This window comes from Battus philenor, unplaced genomic scaffold, assembly GCF_028537555.1.
Source record: "Battus philenor isolate CCGP_79_NKW_IND1 unplaced genomic scaffold, ilBatPhil1.0.hap1 SCAF_18, whole genome shotgun sequence".
Classification (NCBI taxonomy): domain Eukaryota; kingdom Metazoa; phylum Arthropoda; class Insecta; order Lepidoptera; family Papilionidae; genus Battus; species Battus philenor.
The window spans coordinates 10,835,533-10,861,695 of record NW_027181680.1 but is presented as its reverse complement, the minus strand read 5'-3'; the positions used below and the strand labels follow the sequence as shown (position 1 = coordinate 10,861,695).

At 32.7% G+C, this 26,163-nt stretch overlaps 1 protein-coding gene across 1 annotated transcript; it reads right to left on the bottom strand.

Annotated features, from left to right (window-relative positions):
• Positions 1-5,298: 5,298 nt before the first annotated feature.
• Positions 5,299-10,027, bottom strand: LOC137920382 (uncharacterized). Its single transcript, XM_068763696.1, has 4 exons — positions 9,788-10,027; positions 7,902-8,097; positions 6,533-6,660; positions 5,299-5,643 (listed from the first exon to the last, which is right to left on the bottom strand). Exons 1-4 carry the CDS (start codon positions 9,998-10,000, stop codon positions 5,527-5,529), a joined length of 654 nt encoding a protein of 217 aa, XP_068619797.1. The 5' UTR covers positions 10,001-10,027; the 3' UTR covers positions 5,299-5,526.
• Positions 10,028-26,163: the final 16,136 nt, after the last annotated feature.

The following is a 26,163-nucleotide window of genomic DNA, read 5'->3' as shown; positions in this document are numbered from 1 at the left end:
ACACTCCTATTGGTGTGACGTCTTATATTTGAAATGATGATGATATTTTGCTTAGATGTACCATTAAGTGTAATTATAATTATTGATTTTACTTCTTTCTTCTACCGCTGGGTTAGCCCTGCTCAACGTAAGGTGCTCAAGCAACTTCTTACAAACATAAAATAGAAACATATATTGACGGTTTTTTCTCATTCCACCATTTTACGCTGACAACTTTTGAAAAGTTTGGAAAAGATTTGAAATTCAATTGGAGGTTGTTAACTAATTTACATAAGATGTATGACTGATGAAGAATTAACTAATAATCTTTAATATATTTTGTAATAAAATAAATATATGATACAGATATATTCAATTAAAATAAAATGAATGTGGGATGTGGCTGAAAAATATGTTACCTGTGCTTTTTTATTTTTTATTTTAAGCTGGTTTTTATGGCAGTTACAATGGGGAGTAGTTTATCGCTTTTTTAAATTAATAAGCTAGTTATTTGTCGCTTATAGTTTTAAGCTCTCTATTCACATTAATATATAATGTATATACCAAATACAATGTATAAAAACATAAAAAGTATCTAATACTGTTGACAAGATTTGTACTGCCCAAGTGGCATTTGTAAATTCCGCGGGTGCGTGGGGGCAGGGCGCTGAGGGCGCGTGACCTAAAACTTCTTTTAAGGTAGCTCGAGAGCTTCCTGTTAAGCCTCGGCTCGGATTACATACTACAATTTTACCGAATGGGAAATTGCCGATTTGTAAAATTTTTAACTTCAATAATTTAAAAGTAAATTTATTTTTAAAAGTAATCTTTGATATTAATATTGATTTTAATTATTATTTTGTCCCTCATATTTTTTTTAAAATAGTTGTAAGTACATTTTCATTCTTGATGAAATTAGAGTAATAGTTGTTGTACTTGTCAATTATAAAAATTATTATGCTCGTTGATAAGGACGTACAATTATCCTTAATAGAATGTAAATGTTTATACTGTTGACACGCCTTGTAAATACATAAACGATGCGATGACCGCTTACAATCTGACACAACGGGCACCGCCGGGAATAAAAGACTATCGAGCCAGTCGGGGCTGACGGCTCGTCATCTGCTAATTTAGGAAATAAAGTTATGCGGGCTCTATTCACTACCTCTCTATCACTAGAGCGTCCTTCAGGTTGCTTTATAGTTTCCTTATCTCATCTCCCCACCAGGCGTCGAACCTTCTAGATATTACCTACCAGAGGTATTTAAGGAACGGTCTCGAGGAAGGCGAGGGAACTCATCGTTTGACATCTAGTCAGTCATAAAAAGCGTTAATCGATACTTTTACAAGGAGTAGAAACAAAGCATTGACAATAAATATCAATTTTCATGAGATCATCTTACATTTTTAAGCTATGTATTTGTCTCTGTTTTTTTGTTTGCTATGTATTTTTTTGAATTTTCAGGTATAATAAAAAACTGATTTGCTTCAATCGATTTCTCATCTGTCCCTAAAATAAGACGCCACCTTTATTCAAATATGTATCGAGCGACAATAAAATAGGCATTCCATCAAAACCGTCCCCTGTCTCATATAAACAATAGATATAAAACGAGCCAAGTGGAACACCCCTTTCGGATTCAGCGGACTCAGCACCCGTCATGCTTGTCATTCTGTTACAGGGTGTTTTTATTTTTAAAACATAATAATGAAAATTATATGTCGGCGCTACGGTTCAGTATGTTTACGTTAGAACAACTTTCTTCTCGTTATCAATAGAGCTGTGTTAAGAAATTAATAAATCCTTGAAAAATCGTACTTATAACGTTTAAAATTAAGCTTGTATTTTTGGAGCGAAAATGTAAATAATCTGTATAGTATTAACTACCACCAGTGGTATAGCTTGTTTAATATATACCGCTAAAAATAACTTAAAATGTACTGTACATTCAAAATTTAATGCGGTATTTTATACACAATAAAGTTGTCAGAGCACCGGTAGTCCAGCGGAAGAGGACTGAGAATTTCGCTAGCAGGTCCCTGGTTCGATTCCCGGGACTCAAATTTATATAATTCACCCTTTGTCGCAAACCTGCTTGCAAAGCGTGGTAATTATGGTACATGCCTTGCACTGGGCGACTACGGGTTGAAACGTAGTGTAAGGATAATATTATAATTATTTAATGAAGACAGAGAAAACATTTTTAATTACGTTTTCTTATAGCGTCATTTCAATAATTAATAAAGTGATTTAATATTTTTACAGATAAGTATTAATAACAGATAAAAATAAAGTTTAATTTTAAAATAATAGGGAATTGTATGTCGAATTCTCATTATTATAGCTTATGATACAAAAGCCATGTGCTCATTGTAACTAATTGTAAATATAGTATATTTTTTCATGACATAAATTACAGGTTCAATATATACATTATCATTTTTAAAACTATGTTGACAAAACATATTTTTATGCGTCGAGACTGCTAAACGAAGATAATCAAAACTTTAAATTTTATTTTATAAGCCAGTATGTACACATATAAATGTAACGTTAGTTATATAAATAGAAATATATATCAAACTTAAACATATAAGATATCAATACTGGTTTTATTTGAAGCAAATATTATCGAACACGAAAGTAATATGTGTAAACATATATTTGAAATAATTATATTGAAATTAAAATGGGAATGAAGTTTCGGAACATCCTGTACTAAATCACTGCATATGCATTTACGGTGTAAGTTGAGTTGTTGTCCAATACGAAATCAATCACAGCAGCAATACTACACCTGATGCTGTCCGTCGGTCGCACTGTGTATGTATTTATACACAAACACATACTTGTTGTATAATTTCGTGTAATTGAAAATGTCCATAGCAATTACATTATTTCGAAGTTCTTATGGGTTATATTTAAAAACAAGAGTAGTAAGCATAAAGAAGGATTAGAGTTAGCCCAGCGGTGGAGCACTGAGACACGATCATAGGTCGCGGGTTCAATTCCTGGGATATTATATAATCAACATTTTGTGAATTAATTATATAGGATTGCCACTGCCCACAAACAAGATTCACAGAGGATGGATAGCAGAGTTCTCTGTGTACCATAATACCACACTGCGATCGCCAACTCGCCTGCCAAGCGATTATGGTATATCCCCCCATAGATATCATTGGTTAAGGCCTGCAATGGGTGTCTATGGGCTGAATCGAAGACAAAAGAAAATTTGAGACTCATCTGGACTTAAACTTAACTTTAAGCAAATAAACCCGATAGGAATACAATGCACAGATGGAATTGAAGTGACATTGTCGTGTTGTTTGATAGTCGACGTCATTCCAAATTTTAATATTTTTTTTCAAATAATTTCATAACAATATTTTTTTGATGACTTCACATAGAAAAGATTACAAACAGATAAGAGTCGGTCCTCAAGAAGTGGCTAAAAAACAGTCGATTTAATTCTACATTCTTCGGTGAAGTCTATTCGATAATATACGGGATATTGATGGCGTTTGTTTTTTTTGCTTTATTGGCGTTTCTTGACAGTAAAGTACGGCGCTAACGGAATCGCGTGACGCACCACAATTTGTTACCAACTGGACGTTACCACAGCGATCCGGGTAATAGAGTTTCAAATAAAAATCTATCGCATCTAAAATTGCTTCGAACAAAGGAAATTTCTAGAAATATAATCGAATAATCTGTTATAGCAAATGCTGTTAACTACAATGAAATTTTATCCCCTGATTCTAGAATATAGCCACATACACCATGGTTAAAATGTGGGTAAATATACTAATTATGTCGTTAAGCTGGAGTGTTTGATCATCATCATTATAACCATTACTATTATCATCATCACAGCCGCTAGACACTCACTGCTCGATATAGACTTCTTTTAAAGATCTGGTCTATTTATCCGCGCATCTAGCAACTTAACTATGTTCTCGGTCCAGCCAGGATTTCAGGTGCGCGTAGTCTTCCTTATCTGGCTACCGCAAAACTACGACCACTGTCTCCTTCCATCTCGTGGGGAAGTGGCAAAGCGGGAGACACCGGTTGGAGAGCGTCAAGAACAGAACGGGGCAACACCACCGGGCAATTCCGTCCTCCTCCGCTTGGAGACCTTCGGCTCTCTCTAGAAGTTGGGCCTACCTAGCTGGACCTAATCAAGTATATACTATCTGCAACTTCTAGTATAGCATCTTCGACAACCGCTTGAATAGGTATCTTCGTCTTATCCGTATTGAAATTCGTAAAAATTTTTTGAATGCAAATAGTATGTAATTCATTTGTAATAAATGGAATCAGAATTTTTAATAAAATGTCGCAAAATGTTATAAGGACTACCATTAACAAAATTCAAAACGCTTTCTAAAATAAATTAACTAAAAAAGCTTATTATTCAATAAATGAATATTTAAATGATAATTATTCCTAGCAGTGATGTCCCTATATTATTTTGATTTCATTTACACTATATTTAATAAAGAGTATATGTAAAAATTTGCCTTAAGTTTTATTAAAATATATGTTGGTGTGCAGTTTCTTTCCGTTTCTTCTTCCACAACTATAACAACTTGCAAGGCAAAGTAGGTTCAGAAATAAAATAGATTAAAAAAATAAATAGATAATAACTTAACAATAAATAAGAGTTCTCTTAAAATTTCTAATGTTGAACAAACAAATTTTGTCTTAAAGTTTTGAATATTATTTTTTTATCAATATAAGGTCTTTTTATCCGGACACTCTACTGTCGAGCATTACACCCAGGTCTTCCATGGACTGGAATATTTATACTCAAATGTTTCCTTAAATAATTTATATTTATTATTAAAAAAATAATAACAATAATTTTTTATTTTCACTTACAAAAAAGAACTTAAATATTATTATGGAATTATATGCTAAACCTATGCTTTTTTATATTAGGTCACTAATTATAACATTGTACATATAAAAATAATTTTCGGACATGATTTATTTAATAACTGCCGATTAAAATGAACAATTTAATATCCGAAGCAATGTTGAAATAAGGTTAGAACAATTTAAATAATATGCTAACATATAGGTAAAATCAATCCAGAAATTAAAAACAAAAAAAAATATTACAACACATGCTTGATGGATCGACAGTAAAAGTATTTTAATAAAGAATATTCGTATATATAATCTTCTTCAATTTCACCCGTAGGACTTCTCTTGCTCCGCCTTCCATGCTTACCGTAAAAATTTCGAATAAGACCGGCTTGAAGCGGCTTGTATGCAGCGTCTCTCGATGACTTTAACAAGGTCGTCTGTCCACTTTGTGGCTGGACTTCTTGCGTTACCTTCACTCCAGAACCTCAAAACTTTAGTGGTCATCTATTCGCTATGTAATTCTAAATTACCAATATAATCACCATACAGCTATTATTAAAGATATGTAAAAGTGCAGAAATAACTTTTCACATGATGGGTTTTCGTGACAATTATTTTGTTAATATTCATAGAGTCTAAATTGCCACAGAAAACACCATAAAAAACTTTCATATTTGCTTCAATAAATCTCGCAGAGGGCTGTCGCAGATGCGCGGGATACGCTGCGGACCACGCAGTTTGTTCATCAGCTCGAACACCGGCTTCAGTTCATCTTGAGTAACGCCCTAAAAATATTTTAAGAATGTTTATAAAAAAAAGGATCATTTCCTTCCTCAATTATATGAGAAGATATACCATAAACACGCTTGGCTGGCGGGCTAGCGACTAAAATGTGATATTATGGTATGCAGAGGACGATACTCGTACTGCCCATCCTCAGGAAACTTGTCTATGATCTAGCGTTAAAATCAGGGAGTAGACAATAGTCTCCCTGATAGGCGAAAAAGAAACTAGGAAAGAATTCCTCGCTTGTTGCAAGAAAATAATTAAAAACGTTATACAAAAAATAAAAATCCAAATATACAATAAGAAATGTGATAAAATAAAACTTAAATATGATATATAATGTATTATAGAAAATAAGTAAAAATGAAAATTAAAATGTAAAATGAAAAAATGTAAAAAGAAAAGAGGAAAGAATGATAGATGAACAGAGCAAAAGGGTAAGAAAGTAGAAATGTAGCATGAAAGATAGATAATAGACCGAAAGAGAAAGTAAAATATGAAAGAAGAGAGAGAAAATAAAAAAATCATGTGAAAAATTAAATTGCAAATAAAGTCCCTGTCCCACCATAAACAGGGGTACTAGAGGCCCCCAATAGCGGGGGTCATTAAAAAAAAAACTCGTCTATGAGCAGTGGCAATTCATTATAATTAATGCACAAAGTGTGAATTATATAAAACTGTATTTCAGGAATCGAACCCGCGGCCTACAATCGCAAGTCTCTGCCTTCTACCACTACTCAAAAAGTTTATTACACCAACTAAAATACATTGATAGAGACCGAAGTATTTTAACAAATCTGTGAATAAGCTAAAATGTATAGAGCTGGTTTAAAATGAATATGACCTTCGTTTTTATAAATTTAACAAAAAGTAAAAATTAGGTAATACCCCTTTTCGTCGGTAGATCACAACGGAGATCATTCTACCCCAGAGCATTTGCAGCAGGAACGGTCCGGATTCATCATCGGTGTGTAACAAATGCAGCTGCATCATGTCATCATGTGTGATGGCTTTACCTGAAATGATTACTATTTTAAATCACAGCCTTTTTTTTGATATAATTTATTTCTCATCCGAGTGGCTGATGTAGTTTAGACATTTTGGAGTTGAGGCTGGTATAAGGTTAAAAAAGATATCACAGGGAAATCTCTTTGCATTTAAATAAACTTGCTGCGTTATTTTGTCTCCAAAACTGCGACGCAGCGCTTTTACGCTGTCAGTTTCAGATTGTCAGTTGCTCCTTGATGTGCGCCTCCTCTCACCCATAAAACATTTTAATTTATTTTTAAACACATCACTGCTTGAAATCATCTTAAAGAAAATTAAAATTTATTGATGTTTGTCGAAATTAGTGTTTAATTTGACAACATCAAGTCAAAATACGTTCCGCAGTTTTCGTACGTTCTTGCAAGAACTGTTTAGAAGTCAAGTGGTTAAATGGTTATATGAAGAGTGCAGACTTCCGCATGAAAGTTATTGTCGTCTTTGTCCAGCAGTAGTTAATGAGCTTAAAACGATAATGATATAGCGTTATCAATGACACACCCTCCCCTTCAATTTCCCAAAGGACTGGTTAGAATGAAATTAAAAGCAGCCAACGCCCCGGTCTTTCATTACCTTGTGCTAGAAATCTTAAGCGACGATGAACATCCTTAATCTCTGCTCTAAAACCTAAAAGCTCTTAAGAAGAGTCTCTCGTGTACCTGTGACCCGGCGGTAGACCATACCTTTCAGCACCTAATCATTTGCTATCCCGTATTTAGAAGACAAAGAGCAAAGTGTCAGTCGCAGCAGAGAAGGAGGATAAAGAGCGGCAGCATAGCTTCTCTAACGGGATATGGCGATAACCACCACTTATTCTTACACTACTGGGACACAGTAATAAGTAATACAATAAAAAGTAGTAAAACGTAAGAGCGTAAGAATTTTAGTGAAGTATGATAGGTGATGCCAGGAATATTTGTAAATAAAAGTTTGGGATGAAAGAGGAGAAAATTGAAGATAAATTTTAAAAATCAAACATTGTTAAATTATCAAAGAAATCAAAGTCCCTATTTTAACTATGATAGGGGAAAGAAAATTAAAAAAAAAAACCTAAAAGACTTAACGGTCATCCTTTCTGTACACAATGCGGCCTGTCTTTTGAGACTTTAATTTGCCAATTCGCTTGGTTATATCGACTAATAATGTATTATGATTACATTTTCATAATAATAATGTTACATTTAATCGACTAATCATTATGTGTAATACGTACTGAGTTCACTTTTGTCTGTGTCCAATGACAAGACCTGTTGAAAGCATCCGTTGATACCCGCAATAGATCTGGACCAAACATCGAACGGACGCTCGGAATGGTACCTCTGCCTTATAATTATCCCTTCTATATTACTCATGTTATTTGACTTTGTTTTGTTATCAACAGTTTTGTTCACCAGCCATCTTAGTCCAGCCTGTGAAATAGACATGCAAGTTATCAAACATTCATTGTGTTAATGAAATAAAACTAATTTTTAACGAATATATGCGTGATGTTTCCTTTTTTTTGCAATAACCATTGGTAGAATTGTATTATAAATATGCGTTAGATTATGTTCCACAACAATAGATTTGATGAATTACAAATCCTAAAAGAACATTAATACTGACACATTGATGTTTCACCAGGCTTAAAGTGTGTGGTAGGGTATTAGTTTAACAAATATTAATCAAAATATCTGCTAAGAAACGAAAATATTAATATTATTATAAGAAGATTTCTGGATGGCGTATATGAATTGCGATGTTTTGAAAATCATATATCATGGTTCATATAGTTATAAAATTAAAAATAATTGATAACATCATGTCCCGACCACATTGATGTCCAATTTGTAAAACAAACGAAATCTAAACAAATAAATCAAAATTGGAGTGTCTGTTTGTAATATTAAAGTAATAGCTTTTTACTATTTGCTTATGAATATACATATGCATATGGTACATACACCATTATTACATTTTTTTTAAATTATCCTCTCTCTGTCTGTTGGTTTCGACTAATCTCTGAAATGGGTGAACCGGTTTTAACGGGTTTATACTGGTAGGTATCTGATGTAATAAGAAGTAACGTAGGATACTTACATTTTAGAAAAATATGTATAACAAAGAAAACTAAGTAAAACAAGCAAGCACAGTTAGTATTAAATAAAATTTTAGACATTAGCTAGGCATTGGCAATCGATCAAGCCAAGGTTTGGCCTACTTTGGGCCCTTGTGCTCGAATGCTAAGCGAGTATTTTGTGACAGCCTTGGCAGAGGTCCCCCTGTGGGAACTCTTGTCCGCAGTAACTTAATGGAAAGTCTGCTGAAGTGATCTAAGAACATTTCCCAAATCCGTAAATAGTTGTATGCAGTGACCCGAGCCGTTGCTTCCCCGGGAGCCCTCTAGCTTCACTACCTTAAAAAAGATCTTAGGCTAGGCACCCTCTTCACCCTGTTCCCTAAAACCCACGGAGTCTGTAAATTCTTTTGCGACAGGAATGAATCCCAAAAAAAAAAATTGCGTACAAAAAAATTAAAGTCGTTCCAATGTTAATGTACATGTTTACTTATAGCATAAAATTTAAATGACCTTGGTAATTTTAAATTATTTCTTTACCATCTACATTTATGTAAAACAAACCGGATAATCTTTTGCTAAACCCAAAACTTAATCGCTCGAATAATTCGGCTATTATATTTCTTTTTTCGTTATGACACAAAGTAAATTTCTATCTTATGGAGAAAAAATATGTAAAATAATTGGGGAAATAATAAATCTTTTCTTTTCTCTTGTAAACCCCGCAGCTAATTAAAACACGTGTTCCTCGAACATTTGGTTTCAATCAAAACCATTTAAAAGTTTATTAATTACTTTAAAAATTACAATAAAATGTAATAAAATTAATACTGTTTTTTGCTAGATACAGTATATTACAATAAGTAGAGGACATATTTTTGTAAATAATCTTTGTATTTAAAAGTGATTACTCTAAAATACGTTACGTACAAAGATTGTCGAGGCAGCTATGTATGTGTCAAAGATGTTTTCAAGTAAATCTTGTAATAACATAAACAAAAAATATATTTAGTGTTATCATTAAGAGTTTGCTAAATACTCACCGTATCTGTTTCGCTGAATTCGACCTTATAGCAAGTGACACGATCATGGCTATCCGGGAACATTTTCTCAGGTATTATAGCGACTACATGCCACGCACCGACGACGTCTTTAATGGTGAAATTAGCTTGAAAGTCGTTGCACGTTCTGCCTTTGCCTCTAGCCTCGGTTCGGGATAAAATTATCAAATACAGCAAAGGAATAAGGAGCTCCATGATTGTTAGCTACGATACCGAGACGCGTTCAACTCTGGGCTTAGAGTGAAATATTGGTGGTAATGGAGGGGATTAATCTTTTCGCGAGTGTCTAAAGAAGGTTTAGATATGACGATAGAAGAAAAATGAATAAAAAAAGGTCTTTTAGTATGATCACAAAGAGATAAATACTCCCTTCTTGTGCCTATTCTAAGTAAAACAATTAAGAGTAAGTATTATTTTAATAGCCTTATTATTTTTTATTACCCCGCGCAGATATTATAATCATAGTAAGAAAAGGACCAATATATAGCTACTTTCGCACATGCAGTCGTAGTCGTGCAATAAAGTGCACCGCCCGCCAGTCCGCTGATAAATGCGCATGCGGCAAACAATGATAATTACACAAATACCACCGCTTAATCACTCAACACGTGTTTCACCCCTCCACGGGGCATCTTCAGGAGTAATGTTACACGGATTAGTGCCAAACACAGAGTCTTTGTCTCTGCGGAAGTCGATATATATTGGTTCTTTTCTTACTCAGGATGGACTCCCGAAAATTCGTAAAATACCGCTTAATTCCATTAAATAATTATAATCATAATTATCATCTTAGCAGGTAGATACCCCCTGCAAGACTTAGGCTTCCACCGAAGATCGCCAGCATGGCCGGTCTCATGTTGCCCGCAACTTTTTGCGACCTTGACTATGAATATATTCTTCTTCCTTTTCTTTTTAGCCGATGAATACCCACTGCAGGGCATAACTCGCGCCCAAAGATCTCGCAACAATAAATAAATAAATGAAAATATTAAATAGAATTAACTACGAAAATGGACTATAGATTTTTCCAATATGTTAACCATTAAATTGGAGAAAGAGAAAAAAAAACGTAGTACTAATTAAAATACTAATTTAGAATCTTATCGTGTGGACAATTAAACTAACTACTGACTACACAACATATTTAAAAAAAAAAGGTATCAAAGTAAACATTCTTTATTTTTTTATTACTATCTCAACTGTGATAGTAATTTTAAACTTTTTTTTAACTTTTTAATCTTAATTAATGAATAAAAAATAGATACACGTATAAATACATCAATCTATATTTGCTTAAGTTATTTCATGTTTATTCTCTCAGCTTTTTTATGTACTGGTCTAGTACGTTTGTAGATGCTTCACTGTCAACAATAGGATTATTAGGTGTGATGGAAGGATGTAGTTGTGTAAATAGGATAATATCTGATGTCTGCGAACATGCAGCGACCCAGTTAACGTTCCACGCTATTGGACAGTGCCTATAATAATACCACAGTATGACAACCAGATATAGTAAGTATTTTATACAAAGAAAATAAATAGGTTTTCAACTAGAACAATGTTTTGAAATAAATATGTTCATCAATGGAAGCAACGTTCAACAAGACGTTACGTCATATCACACATTTAAACAAAGCAATGCATTGTAAAATAAGTATCGGTATTTTTTTATGATTCTTAACTTTCTTCAGCTGTTAATAAAAATGACAAAAAGACTTGAGAATAAGAATAAAGTATTTCTGGTGTTAATAAAACACCTGATAGGATGTGAGGGTTCAGTGCGCTGGGGGGCGTTTAATCTAAAACCTCTTTTAAGGTACCGTAACAGCAACTCGCTTTCTTTAGCGTCATCATTGTTGTTCTAGAAAGACAGTAGTAATGGTTTACCAAACGTATATATATATACGAGTATATATATAACTTCCCACTTACGATGGGCCTTATAAGAAGGTTCAAAGTGACCCAAAGAGCAATGGAGTGGTCTATACTCGGATGGGGACTCTCGTTCGCGATTCCCTACTCACTGGGAGATCGAATCAAAAATCAGAATATTCGCAGAAGAACCATGGCAACCGATATATCTTGAAGAATTGCTCGCCTGTGGTGGCAGTGGAGAGGTACATCGCTCGTGTATCCGATGGCCGTTGGGGTCGAAAGTTTATTGAATAGCGACGACGAGCAGGTAAATGCAGCGTGAGTAGACCCCAATTAGATGGACCGACACACACTTATGAATAAACTAGCTGATCCCGCAAACGTTGTTTTGCAAAAAAAAATAAAGTTTTTAATTAACAAATGTAAGATAAGGGTTGATCGTAGAGGGGTAAAAATTTAGGTTTGTATGTATTTTTGTATGCTGTATCATAATAAAATAAAAACCAAAAAAATTGTCTAAAAAATTAAAAATAAAATTTAGGGGTGGACCACCCTTATCACTTAGGGGTATGGAAAATAGATAGTAGCCGATTCTCAGACATACTGAATACGCATGTAAAATTTGGTAATAATCGGTCAAGCCGTTTCGGAGGAGTTCAAGTTCGAACACCGTGACACGAGAATTTTATATATTAGATAAATATCGCATTACATAATTATTTTAAATCAAACTTTTAGTTATTATGAAATTTAATACGATTTTTTTGTTGGTCAAACAAATATTGTAATTTATTGGCACTGTGACATTTTTATCGCACATTAAAATATCATTCGTGTATGTATGAACTTCACACATATTATAATATTACGAGAGCTTTCTTAGAAAGAATTCTTCTATTTTCGTAACCGCATTTCCTTTAAAATATTCGCGGTTATCTATCAAATGGAACACAAATGAACCCGAAGACATCTTCTGAAATATCCGTCTTTCTTAAAGAAAATACGGTCATTGTTTAAAAAGTCGAAACCTACATACATTTACTTGAACAAAGGCAGTAAAAACGGTTTATGGACTTGTTATTGCCGTCCCAACGGACATGCGGGATGGCTTAAGTGACAATATTTTAGCGAGTTTAATGATTAAATAAGAGAATACATAAACCATTGCATACATTCGCTTTCTTACCTAATCATATATATAGGGTGATTAATTATAAGTGTAAAAATTTAAAAGTGTACAAAATTATAAAAAAAAATCACTTGTCAGAATAAAGGCATAAGGCTCCAAAGGTTTTATACCTATTTACTAATGGAATGCGACTGGTCAATTACATTGGCTGTACGAAGTTGGCGTATGTGTCCCACATAGAAAACACTAATATAAGGGGGACTGAAAAGTAATGTCGTTTCTGTTGTCATATTTTACAGAAATACCGAAATAATTTTTACCGCTCCTGTATTGCAAATTTGTATACTAGATGGTAAAAGGTTGTTGATAACGATGGTAAATATATTATTGATAGAAATAAAAAACTTGTTAAAATGTAGTCGTATGATTTTAACTTAAGAAAGTGACATTACTTTCCGGTTCCCCTAATATATTTTAATACGTATTAATCCATATTTTTAAAATGATATGTTATATTTCTTGCCATAATAACATTATGTTATTGATTTTTGAATAGGATGTATATTAATAGACAGAAAATGAGCTATTTATTCACTCCTTTAAAGCTTTTACGTCTACAATCATTTATTCTGCACGAAAATGTAAATAATTAAATTACAAAGATAATTGTCTTATAAATATATTAATTTTGGACCACACACCAACAATGGAGCGGTGGAAACAGATTTTAATGCATCCTATGAAAATCTTCATTCAGAGAGCATCCCTTTGAATTTTAATATAAATTCAAAATCGAGACTTTATTAGCGTTCCGGTAAAGCGGTAATAAATGCGAAAAATATCATCTCAGAGCACTTGTAAAATGCGGGACTTATGACTAATACAGTTAGATCTGTTATTAATGATGGTTTTTCCATATTTTTTGAAAATAATATGTATGTCCTTTTTGGGATTTGCTTTTAAGAGGAATTATAGAGTGTGAAAAAAGGAGAAAAAAGGAAAGGGGAGTGAGGAGAGATGAGAAGAGGCCTTTTAAGGACTGACGACATAGTCAAGACAATCGGCGCGTTCTTTGGTGGAGGCCCATGTCTTACAGTGCTTATCTATCAGCAGTCATGATGATGAAAAATTAAATGCTCTTAAATAATCACTGACATTTTTGAATTTTTGAAATTTACTTGTAGTATAGGTGATTCTTTTTGGTATGTACTTAAACCAAAAAATACCTTATATAAAATACCTGGTTATTGCAAATGTACCGCTTCATTGAAATCTTTTGAAAGAGTAAAGATCACATGGAGTCATGTTGTGAGATAGAAGCTTTAAATTAAAAAATATTGCAAAAATACAACCTCAACGTATAACCTCAGAAAGTAACCTTTTTCAGGTTCGATAGCGTACTTCAAGGACAGCCGAAATAACCATTGATTTAACTACGTCTGTTTTCTACCTTGTTTTTGAATTTGTTTGGGGTTTTACATAGCGTGAAATGTTGATTTTGCGAATTATCAATGTAATTTTCATTTATATGGGTATTTGAAAATAACTTGGCGAAAGTCGCAGATTCCAACGCAAGATCGGTCGTAGTGGTGATATATGTTAGAGACATGTGCCTTGCTATGAGCATCTATCAGCTGACATGATGATAATGATGCAAATGTCATCCACGTTTTATCTTATATATTTTTAAAATACGTACAACGCATCCATATATAGTAAATAACGAATAAAAAAACTTTACAATACAATTGTTTTTAATTTCTATGTTTTTTTGTATAGTTTTCAAACTTGAGTTTTCAAACTAAAATGATGTAAAGTTATTTTAGTAAAGAAGTTTTTTAATTAACTGTAAACTATGTTTTAAACTTTGACCAAAAAATACCTTGAAACTATGCAGTTTTATTAAAAAAGTAACATAACATTTTTTTTATTTTTAAACGATGGTCATATATATGTAATTACAGTTTCGAAAATCGTATTTGTGACGATAGTACACTTGTAAAACTAATTAATTCTTTATTTTTGTTTTATTATTAAAATAATAATGGTTATCAAATAGTAAACAACAACTCGTAATTTATACTGAAATAATTTTGTCTCCTGTCTACTTCAGTAATCCTCGTAGTTTTTAACTGTGTATAAAGTAAGGAATAAAAGTCACTAATTAATCTTGCCCTTTCACGAGCTGTTAGCGATCCTGAAATATAGCCTCGAGGATCCGATGTTGAAGCCTCATTAACTATGAATATTCATAAAGTGCTCCGCGAAAAGATCGCCCGGGTAACCCTTTTTTCATAAACTTTGGCGACATTAATTCTGAAGTGAATTACACTCTTAACGACATTTTAATCTAATAATAAAATTATTTTTGGTATGGTAAGCCTGTACCTACCGTAAACATTAAAGATTGTTATGATGTTACACGAAATGTGAGTAATTAATGTTATTATTTATATAATAAGTGTTTTTATAAAATAACATTTTATATCTCTATTCGTTGTCAATGTATACCTAAATTTATTACTTACAAATAATTATATGTTTTGAATTTCCAACACATGACAAATAATATGTGTAATAACTATAATATATACTATATAGATCTAAAAATAAGACAGATATTTTTTCGTTATTTAACTGGAGGTGAACATTAATATGCATATTAAAAAATTGTTAAATATTTATAATAACAATTAATTTTTTAACTAATGATTTAACTAGACTTATTCTGGAATAATAACATCTAATGAGTTACAACAAAAACTTAGCCTTTTCGCGTCAAACATACCTAGTTTTAATTTTAATTACTAAGACAGGAGGATTAAATTCCTAAAAAAATTTGTTTTTCAGTTAATTGAAATTGAAATGCCAGTTCGGCAGCAGTGTAAATTCATTGTTAAAAAATAACCTTAAAACTGGATATTTCTTGGATAATAAATTGTTATTGGTAACTATGACTTTTAGATAATGAATCTTTTATACCCGCTATAAAATGATATCTATTCAAGGACGCCGGCAATATTCTGCGTATTACGAAATACCCGAGTGGATGCAGACATAAAGTGACTTGACGTCGGCTGTCTGTCACACTTAGCGACGATATGTAGAGCGTTCTCGATCGGCGCAATCAGGAAGCCGATGTCGTTTATTGAAATCTCAGTCGCACTTCCACAGAGCAATGAAGAGAAACGGGGTGAAAAGCATATATAATTGTTTAGTAAAACATACGCCACAAATATTGACTAGAAAATTCTAGACTTTAGGAATAAAAAAGTAAAACTTTGAATCGAATTTAAAATCGAACAAAGATTTTTGCAATAGAAAAATAAGGCTTGGAGAGGTGGTTACGTATGGAACGAAGAGGTTCCTCTCTTTCCAGCGGTCGACAATGGATCGGTCAAAAGAGAAGAAAGAGATCGTCATAGGGTTGGAAACCATTGACTAATAACTTTAATCAGCAGTAGATGTTGTATATAGACTGAAAGCAATTATTATATTTTAATTATTTTTTAAATCTTTAAATAAAAGTTTATTATTAAAAATCTCAAGGGTTGATCAAAATGTGTGAAACTTGATCAGTTAACACGTTTAAATGGTAGATATTTTGTTGCACGTGTCAAAAATTGTTAAATTTAATTTAAAAAGAGCATATGTTGAGTTTTTGGCCGACACTTCTCGGCGAATCAGCATTCCGAGTCGGTGGTACATCTTCCCTTATAATATTAAAATAATCGGCCTTTAAAAAGTACATGTAAATGCCTATTTGAATAAAGATATTTTTAATTTGAAAAAATGGTAATAAGGTTTTACCAAAAATGAAGCCATATTTATACGGTTTTATTTAGTTCAACCCGTACGGAATTTAATTGTTTGGGTCAAAATTAGAAATTGAAATTTAAGCACCTTCCCGTTGTCAGGTTGATCTGAAATTTGGTACACATATTTAATTTAGATGACAATACAATATAATAAAATCAATAACATTATAAATCTAAGATGGCCGCCGATACAAAATGGCGGATTACTTATTTTTCCTTAACCCCCCAATATGGGTATCAAATGAAAGGGCTACACTAGTAAAACACGATGATTATGTCAAAAATTAAAATTCAAGATGTACGCCGCTCCAATATGGCGGACTAGGTACATATTTTTTCACAACCACCACAATATGGGTATCAAAAAACCGTTTAACTTAAAAGTTTTTTAAATGTATTTATTAAATGATGATCATAAATATGTTATAATAGATTCAAGTAACCTCTCTGTGACGTCACTACACTGTGCCGTAAGATGATTGTCACAGATAGGTAGGATAGGGCGCCAGTTCGTAAAGTTTTACGAGCAGGATCCGACACGATCAAGCTCTCTGTAATACAATCCATAATCTGCACTACTAGTGGGGGGTCCCACTAACAGTATATGTACTGCGGTGATTCAACCGCCTATGAAACTATCGACGCTTGATTGAATTGTTCCGTAGCGTCAGCTTGCGAGATATGATCGTAAGAACTATGAATTTTTTGTCGATCCTACCTTTGCATATACAAGGTTATATAATTCAAAATCTCGATGCTATAGTTTCTGCTCCAATATATATAAAGGTATGTTAAATTTGCCTGATAAATTTATTAACTAGAAAATACTTTACAAAAAAATACAGTAAAATTCTATCAATAATAACTTTACCTTACTACTTTCACTTTTTAAACATAATTTACTGAAAGTTCTAGAAAAGTTATATTTACCTCTTTTCCAGTTAGATTTTATGCCGCTGTCCAAGTGGCATTTTTAGATTATGCGGATTCGAGGAAGCAGGATGCAGACGGCGCTTAGTCTAAATCTTATTTTGAGGTAGCGAAGGCTCCACAATCAACCTACGGTTTCACAGAATTAGGTTTACCTTTACGTATTTCTGTCTGTTATAATGAAATAATATATGAAATAGTTCACAAAAGATTTTGTTTATTCTCTGATATATGTTTAGTTATATTATAAATAAACAATATACCAAATAGTTAAAGAAAGATTATAGTTAATTCTGTGTTATTTTTTAATTTGGCAAATTACGACGATAACCTGAAAATGTGTTATAACAATGCTAGATGTTTTCATGATATGTATATAATATCTCCATGTCCTCATGTACTCTTTACTGTTCTTTCTTTCTTTCTTACAGGCATAGACCTCCCCCAAATATTGCTATGATATCCGGTCCTGTACTGCCTGCTTCCAGCGACTTCCTGCAACCTTATGTCGGTTTATCTGGTGGAGGGCCTATGCATGCCGCGTCTACTAGCTCATATCTACACTGTTCCTATAGTTAATTGTTTAATGTGTACAAATGCATATACTTATATATGTATAAAGATATATTGCACCTACATTGATTTTCACATCTGGTCCTATATCTGGCTCGTCTCCAGTAGACCCGATACCATGTTTATATAATAGACATTTTCTTTCCCAATAGTATAAATTTTCATACAAATATATGTTATGTACATACACTAAATAAATTTTATACGATTTCTTCCAAGACAAGGATGTAATTTTTGACCATACTACACAGTAAATCCTCTTTGATACAAGCACAAATATTTTATTAAAAACAAATGATAAATTAGTTACATTAAACTGATAACATAGTAAACTGAACGTTAGTATTTTATTTATTATTATTTATTCGAAGCCGTGGAGGTACAGCATAAAAACATGCACATTGCGGCAGCATTAAGTAAAAAATAACACCTCTGACAGTTTAATGCATTCGGATTGCCGAGTCTATGTTATTGCCCGGGTGGGTCCGGCGCCGCGCCTTGCTTGTACAAATCGAGTATAAATTCCCTTAGTACGACTCGTCATAATAATCGAGGCATTACGGGCAGTACTACAGTCATTTTGCAAAGCTGACAAAAAAGGAACATATGCAAGTTGATTAGTTATTGCTGTAAAAGCTTAAAAGGAGTGAATGTGATAATGATAACATATATATTGCGCACAATACGCGCATGAGACACAAAATTGGAAAAGAAAAGAATGAATGAAAAACATATTTATTTAAAAAATCGCCCACTGCAAGTCATGGATCTCCCCCGAAGATATCTATGGAGATATATACCATAATCACCACGATTTGCCGACGGATTGGCGATTAATGTGTTGTAGTATGGTATTCAGATGACGCTACTGCCGATCCTCAGGAATATGATTGTGAGCGTAACAACCCTATATAATGAATGTGCAAAGTGTGAATTTTATAAGATTGCTTATCGGAAATGCGGAATCGAAACTGCCTCTACCACTGTGCTACCGTTGACAAAAAACTCGACTGACATTAAATATTTTCTTATATTTAAAAAAAAGGAGGATATAAGGAAAATATTCCATAGTTGTACGAACAAATTGTAAAGACTATTTGCTGTTAAAATTCTTGGTACACCTAATTAAAAAAATCAATGGTTCCAAATAAAAGAGATAGAAAATTCATATTATTTTATACGATAATTACATATTTTTAGTGATTATTTTCTATCTGCCTCTAACTTTGTACTGTCAGAAACACCACAGGGATGCGGTTCGCGTCGAAGTTCCGAGAGAGCCTGCGAGCATCGCTGTTTATAAAGAGAGTTTAACGCCAAGCTCTATCTGAAAATGTCATTAGTCTAATAGTTAATAAAAAAAAAACAATAATAAGTACGTGAAACCATCATTATCTTTTTATCTCTTTCTCTTATAATGAAATAAAATAAATCTTTTAATTTTCTATAGATATACACTTATAAATAAAATATTCATAAAAACATAATTCTAAAATAGAAAATAACAAATGGTTATCAATTGTTGGAATTCGTGTAAAGACCGCGATGGCGCGAAGGCGCGGCATCGTCCGCCATTTTGCAAATGGCGTCTAAGTACGACGTATAAATGATAGGTGCATTATGATGAGCTGTGAGCTGTCTGTGCGGGCATAAATTTTAAGACACGACCAAAACGTTTGTAGGTTTTATTTAGTTTCCTCGATAGAACTTAAAATTATTCAAGTAATATTTTTTCCCAGCAAAATAAGAAAACTATTATACTTACATTGGTTGCACTTCTTTACATTTTTGTTTTTAAATTTAGTACATATGTGAATTTTTTTAAGGACTTTGTTTTTATAAGAGATACAATCAGGAAGATACAACGACGCCACGACGTCGAACAAAATAAAGAATTTTTATTTATTTATTTAAACCTACCTGTATTAGTTACAAAAACATAATCAAATAAAAAAACATGATATTTTATATTATGTTTTTTTTTTCATAAAACCAATGACATGGAATACTATCATTATAAGTGAATGTAAATCATGTAATAAGACAATATGAAGACGATTACATTTCAAATAAACGCGTACAACACAAACAAAATTTATAATAATAACAATACATTGTACAAAACAGCTGAATAGTGGTAACCCGGCGGTGGAAGACTGAAACTTGCGAACGTAGGTCGAGTGTTTGATTCCACAAATTATACAGGATTGCTACTGCTCATAAACAAGTTACCAGAGGAAGAGCAGCAGCGTCCTATGCTTACAATAATACAACACCAAGCGTGGCGATTATGGTATATCCTCCCATAGATATGTTTTAGGACAAAGATTTATATTAAAAATGAAAACGTAATTGACTATTATTTTTTATTTGTAATGACGTTATGTATTTATTGTTTATCTATTTAATTTAAAATACATAAAATCTATTAATAATTGCATTTAATAAAGTTATGTTTGGCAATTGTGAACAATGTTTACCACCTGGTCGGAGATGTCTCGATTTTTTAACAAAATTTACAGGAAAAATTCTATGAAGTGTTTATATTTATTTACAGCTGCAATTGATTAGATTCACGATATACAAACGGTAATAGTGAGCAGTGGTAGCCCAGTGGTAAGGACTGAAACTTGCGATCGTAGGGCGCGGGTTTGAACCTTGGAATATATTAATTTACACTTTATGCAAGAATTATGGGGGATTGCCACTTCTCACAAACGAATTTGCAGAGGATCAGTAGCAACGTCCTCTGCCTGACATAATTACAACATACACTGCGATCGCCAAACTGCCTACCAAATGTGGCGATTATGGTATATCCCTCCCACAGATATCTTTGGGGAAAGCCAAAGTCATGAAGTAGTCGTCTACTGGCTGAAACGACGACGACTAATAAAAATAATATACATAAAATAATACGTAGTTATCCAAGCCGAGGCTCCCAAGGAAATCTTCAATCAAAAATGAGATCTAAAGTAAGAGCTACGTTCTACGCCTTGAAACCCGCGGAATTTGTAATTACTAGTAAAACAACAGCGATATAATTATATAGCTATTTAGAAACTGTTCAGTGGTGCAAAATCACACGATCGGGGTTGTTAAAGAGCATCTGGATATTGACAAATTATAAATTCTTTGTTTTCGGAAGACTGCTTCCTACACCTGTATATAAATTGTTTATTTTTTTGGTTATTATGTATTGTGTATAATAAAGTGTATATAAATAAATAAATCGTTCTTTTGAACACTACTAGCATTGAAATGTTGTTACGTGTTGATATAAATATTTTTATTTTTAGATTTTATTTCATTCAAGATAACTTCATCGAATACGTAATCTAAAAGAGTGTAATCCATTTATCCCCGGGGCACCGGTTACTTCCCTCTGTAATTAAGTGCAAATAAAACCGGAATAATTTCAACCGCAAATCCTTTGGCTCGCTGTCTTGAAAGATTTCATTAAAAATTCAATCCCTAAAGTGTTTCTTCACCCGTTCTTTAAAAGGGGCAAGTCAGGTGTGAAATTAGGGAAGTGTCTGCACTTGCCAGCTTTAATTATTGAATTAATTTGATCCCTTTTTAGTGGGAGACGAGAATTAGTGTTACCTTTGAAGGTGTAGTCAGTTCGTTGGTCATTTTTTAAAACGGTTAACTGTGTGGATTTTACGACGTAAATATCTTTTAATGTACATCTAGTACAAAATTAAAAATAATTAGTTTTCTACTCATCACGCAGTCTATAAAGAGTGTTATGATTAAACAAGTAAAAAGGTTATATACAGAGTTTATATATTAAATAAGAATATTATTATAAATTATTGCTTTTTATAGAAAAATATAAAGCTAATACAGAATATATCCTATTAAAAAATGTTGTTTATATAAAATGAAATAATTTAAAAATCGTAAATTACATACATATTTTTTGCATATTTTTTTAACAATCAAAATTTACACTCTTTATAAATACATATTGGAATCCATAGATATAATGTTCACAGACACAAAGACGATTCTGAAAAAGTTCAAAAACTTTATAAAGAATTTCTAAATTTTTTTATTACGTCGTGTAATAAGCGAACGAGTTGTAATACATTTCATAAATTTTATTTAATTTCATATCTACTTTATGTGATGCTTTGACATCATAGTATTTTGATTAGCAGTAATTCAATTCTTACTCCAAAAAACAAACTATGATAGGCGTGGGATAACACAATAATTACAAAAATAAAAATAAGAAGATTCCAAATTTAAATTAAAAACTATGTTTTTTTTTTAAATTATCGGTAGACGAAGACAGCCGTTTTTTAAATCGAAGAACATCTCTTTACTTAAAAATTGGAAAAAAAGTGATCAATCTATTAATATTGAAGGGTGCTGTCTAAAAATAGGATATACATGTGGTAAACAAAACGATTTTAAATCAAATATAATACAAAGTCGTTGAAACTGAAAACAGAATGGCGGCTCAATTTGAATTTGGAACAGGACGTCTCCAATTAAGCGCGCGTCGCGGATGACGGATGACGCTCTCCCGCGGGACAACGTCTGACAAACTGCGGGAAATGGTCCGGAATTGTTTCTCTGGAATACTCTGTATAACATTACCATGTTCTCTTTACAGACGCTTCTTAATTCTTGATGATCGTAGATCGTAATCCCACTCTCAAACGGATCAATCATTTCCTCTGTCTTTTGTTTTTTACATTCCATATTTGAATTATTGGCACCAATTAAATAATGAATAACACAATTAATTTTGTTTTCGGAGACAGTACTCTTTTCTAACGTGATTACTTTAATTACGTCGTAAAAGAGTTCTAATTTTAACTAATTATTATATTACAGAAGAGCCCAATTTAAAAGTAAAACCAAATCGGGCATCCTTACACTCAAGATAAAATATGTTTTTCCAAAAAGGCATTTACATGAATTTTTCAATCGTCAATTATTTTTAACATTATAAATATGTCAGATCTCTTGTGAAGAATCCGCTAAAATTTAACTGCTTTTTTTGTATAAGAAATTTAACCTTTAACTGTGGACGCGCGGTCTCACAGACCGCTTGCAGTTTGCAATTTTTGTGTTTACCCCTTTCCCCTTGCTCCCCGCGATTAATGCTCTCAGTAGCTTTAGTTTTAGCGCCGATACGTATGTTGAGATGAGAAGTTGTGTCGGCGGCCACAAATTAGCTGAGTTATTTTACTTTATACTTTAACCACAGTCTGTCGGACCGCACGTCCACGTTTCCTGCGTAAATAATATAAAAGGTGATTTTGTTTAATTTGATTGTTTTATGTTATTTTTATTCAAAATGTCAATGAAAATTGAACGAGAAGATGGCCTATGCTCATTTTATATCGCATTCTTGACTTGTGTGATAAAAATGCTCATGTACTACACAATGAGCACCAGAGCAAAAAAATAGAAAGTGGAGTATTCCTATAAAAAAATCGTCCGATCTTTAGTCATTCCGCATATGCAAGGACGAGCAATAAAACCAAATATTTCAAACGAATTGAAAATGACAATGAGGCGAGTTTTATTAGGGACAGATATGCTATGCCTATAGATAGATAGGCCTAAATGAACCCCCTAGCCAGGAGAGTGATTCATTAAAGCAAAAAACATGTCGTCTTTGTCCAGCAAAACTAAAGAGAAAGCCCAATTACACTTGTATAAGTTGTAGGCAGGTCATATGCTTACAGTGATCTAAACCCTTGTGCAAGGACTGCCAATAATTTTAAACAATTGGACCAATGTCAAAAATTAGGTATTTTAATTTGAGAAGACTTTTATTCGTTTTTATATTAGGTTAAACCTTAGATTCATAGTTTTCATTGTTATTTATTCTAAAAAGTTTAATTCATTCGAGTTTTTCGTCCTAAAATTGATCTTTAGTAAATGTATGCCAAAAAATGTCTTTAATTGTTAGTATGCTTTATTTTATTTACAAAAAAAGAAACATTGATTAAAAGCCCCGAAATTATTTAATCTCAATATACCTAAAAAATAATAAACACAAAAGTGTACAAATAAATTTAATATTTACGTAATATTTGGACTTCAGAACATAGCGGTCCGAGAGACCGCGCGTCCTTGGTAGTGTGACAAAAAAATGACGTCCATAGTTAAAGGTTAACTATGTTGTTCACGTTATATCAAATGGATAAATTAGTACCTATGTTCCACATATTTTGATAAAAAGGTAAGAGTATACTCCGAGAGTACTTTATAGCTAATCATTATACATACAAGATGGGTCTAAAGGTATTGTATTACAAACAAGATCTTCGACCAGCATAATTGTAAATAGCAAAAAAAGATTTAAAATAGAGAGAGATAGTAGTGATGAATCCTATCTGAAGAAATTCAGAGAAATAAGCGTAGCATATAACATATAAAGCACTGATGAAATATCCGACAAAGTTTCCAAGCAGTAAAGATCACTACGAACATTTTCCCTATTAAATACTACACAAAGGAAGTCCTGTAAATCTGAGATATGAAATGCGTTCGTAGCGCACTCTCCCACTTTATGGCTGGCACGGCTTAATATAAAACGCGCTTGGGGAATTGTTAATTTCTTTCTACTTCACGTTTTTGATTACGTCTAGAGCAATAATTATTCCTACAGTTGGGCACAGTGAGGTCATTTACTAAACATATGAAGTAAATACTGATTAAAAACGTAACTTGCACATGTAATGCCATATGAAAATTTTCTACAAGTCAATCTAGAGCAGTGTTTCCCAACGTAGGGCCCACGACCTACAGGTGGAAATTCGATTATCAACGGGGCAATTCTAAAGTGAACTCAAGACGAGTTTAACCCTTTTACTTTAATATTAAAATACATTATACTTAGGGAGGTTTTAACTTTAGAAAGGCTAAGGTCAGGCATGGCACATAAAGAGTTCAAAAATACTGACCCAGTGTAATGTAAGTAACGGGTGTGAGATAGAAAACTAGTCCAAAATATATAAAATACAAATATATACTATATGTATATAACAGGCTGCACTCCGTCCGCTTTACGTATGCTCTGTGTTGAAAACTTTAACAATCAACGTGATTAAAGAGAATTTGTTCTGCGAATGGTGACGATATATCATCTCACGGTAAATATAATACGATCACAGCATGTTAGTGATTTAATTATGTCACTCTTCGCACTTGGTGTTTTAAGGTGATTCACTAACATAACGTCTTTTAGTTGAGAAATTACTTTAAATTACATTATACCTTAAAATTGTATATTATGTTATTAAATAAGGCGATAAATAAGAAAATCCTTTATTTTTCTTCTAAGGGTAAGTCACTTGAAAACATGACGAAGATTTTAGCAGAATCCAAAAAGTATAGGGGATTGTAGTGAGTGGAAAAAGAACAAATTAAAAAATTACAGTAATTGTAATTTTATAAGCCATCATAATTTTAGCCAAAGGAAGTCCAGTGCCCGACCTAGGCTTGTCCTAGTTTAAGAGAGTCTAAAGGTTGTATGGGGCGTCTATCCAACGACTTGAACAACCACTTATGAAACTATGCTACATTTGTGGATCCACGTTATTTACACCAGAACTTTTGGAACCCAGTAGCCATCTGTTCTTCGAGCTATGTACTTTTGTACATCTAAGTTTTAACGTCCACTATTCACAAAGATTAAATACTTTGACAAGATGACAAATTAAAAAGTCAACGACTTTAAATAAAAATTAGAATCTAAACTAGAGGTTATATTTATTGTAATTCTCAGTGTACCACATACCTTAGCACAATCCTTTAAAGGCAGCTCGCGCTCATCGTAAACCCAGAGATACAGCCAGCGTAAAATATTTTAATTATATTTTATTACCACTAAAACCGTGTAAATGAAAAACCGGTTTTGTTATTATATGCAATCGTAAAAAAACTTGTCTCTGCCCGTCGCGAGTCCCAATGCAGCGAAGGATACTTTAATGGGTTTGCATTGTCGGAGTTTCACTTGGTTTTTTATTACTTTCGCTTTATCATTGAAGTTATCCTAGCTT

Coding starts and splice junctions, on each gene's coding strand:
- LOC137920382 (XM_068763696.1), bottom strand. CDS start 10,000: ATGGAGCTCCTTATTCCTTTGCTGTATTTGATAATTTTATCCCGAACC. Junction 6,661..7,901: donor CACAGACAAAAGTGAACTCA/GTACGTATTACA, acceptor TAATCATTTCAG/GTAAAGCCATCACACATGAT. Junction 5,644..6,532: donor TGATCTACCGACGAAAAGGG/GTATTACCTAAT, acceptor AAATATTTTTAG/GGCGTTACTCAAGATGAACT.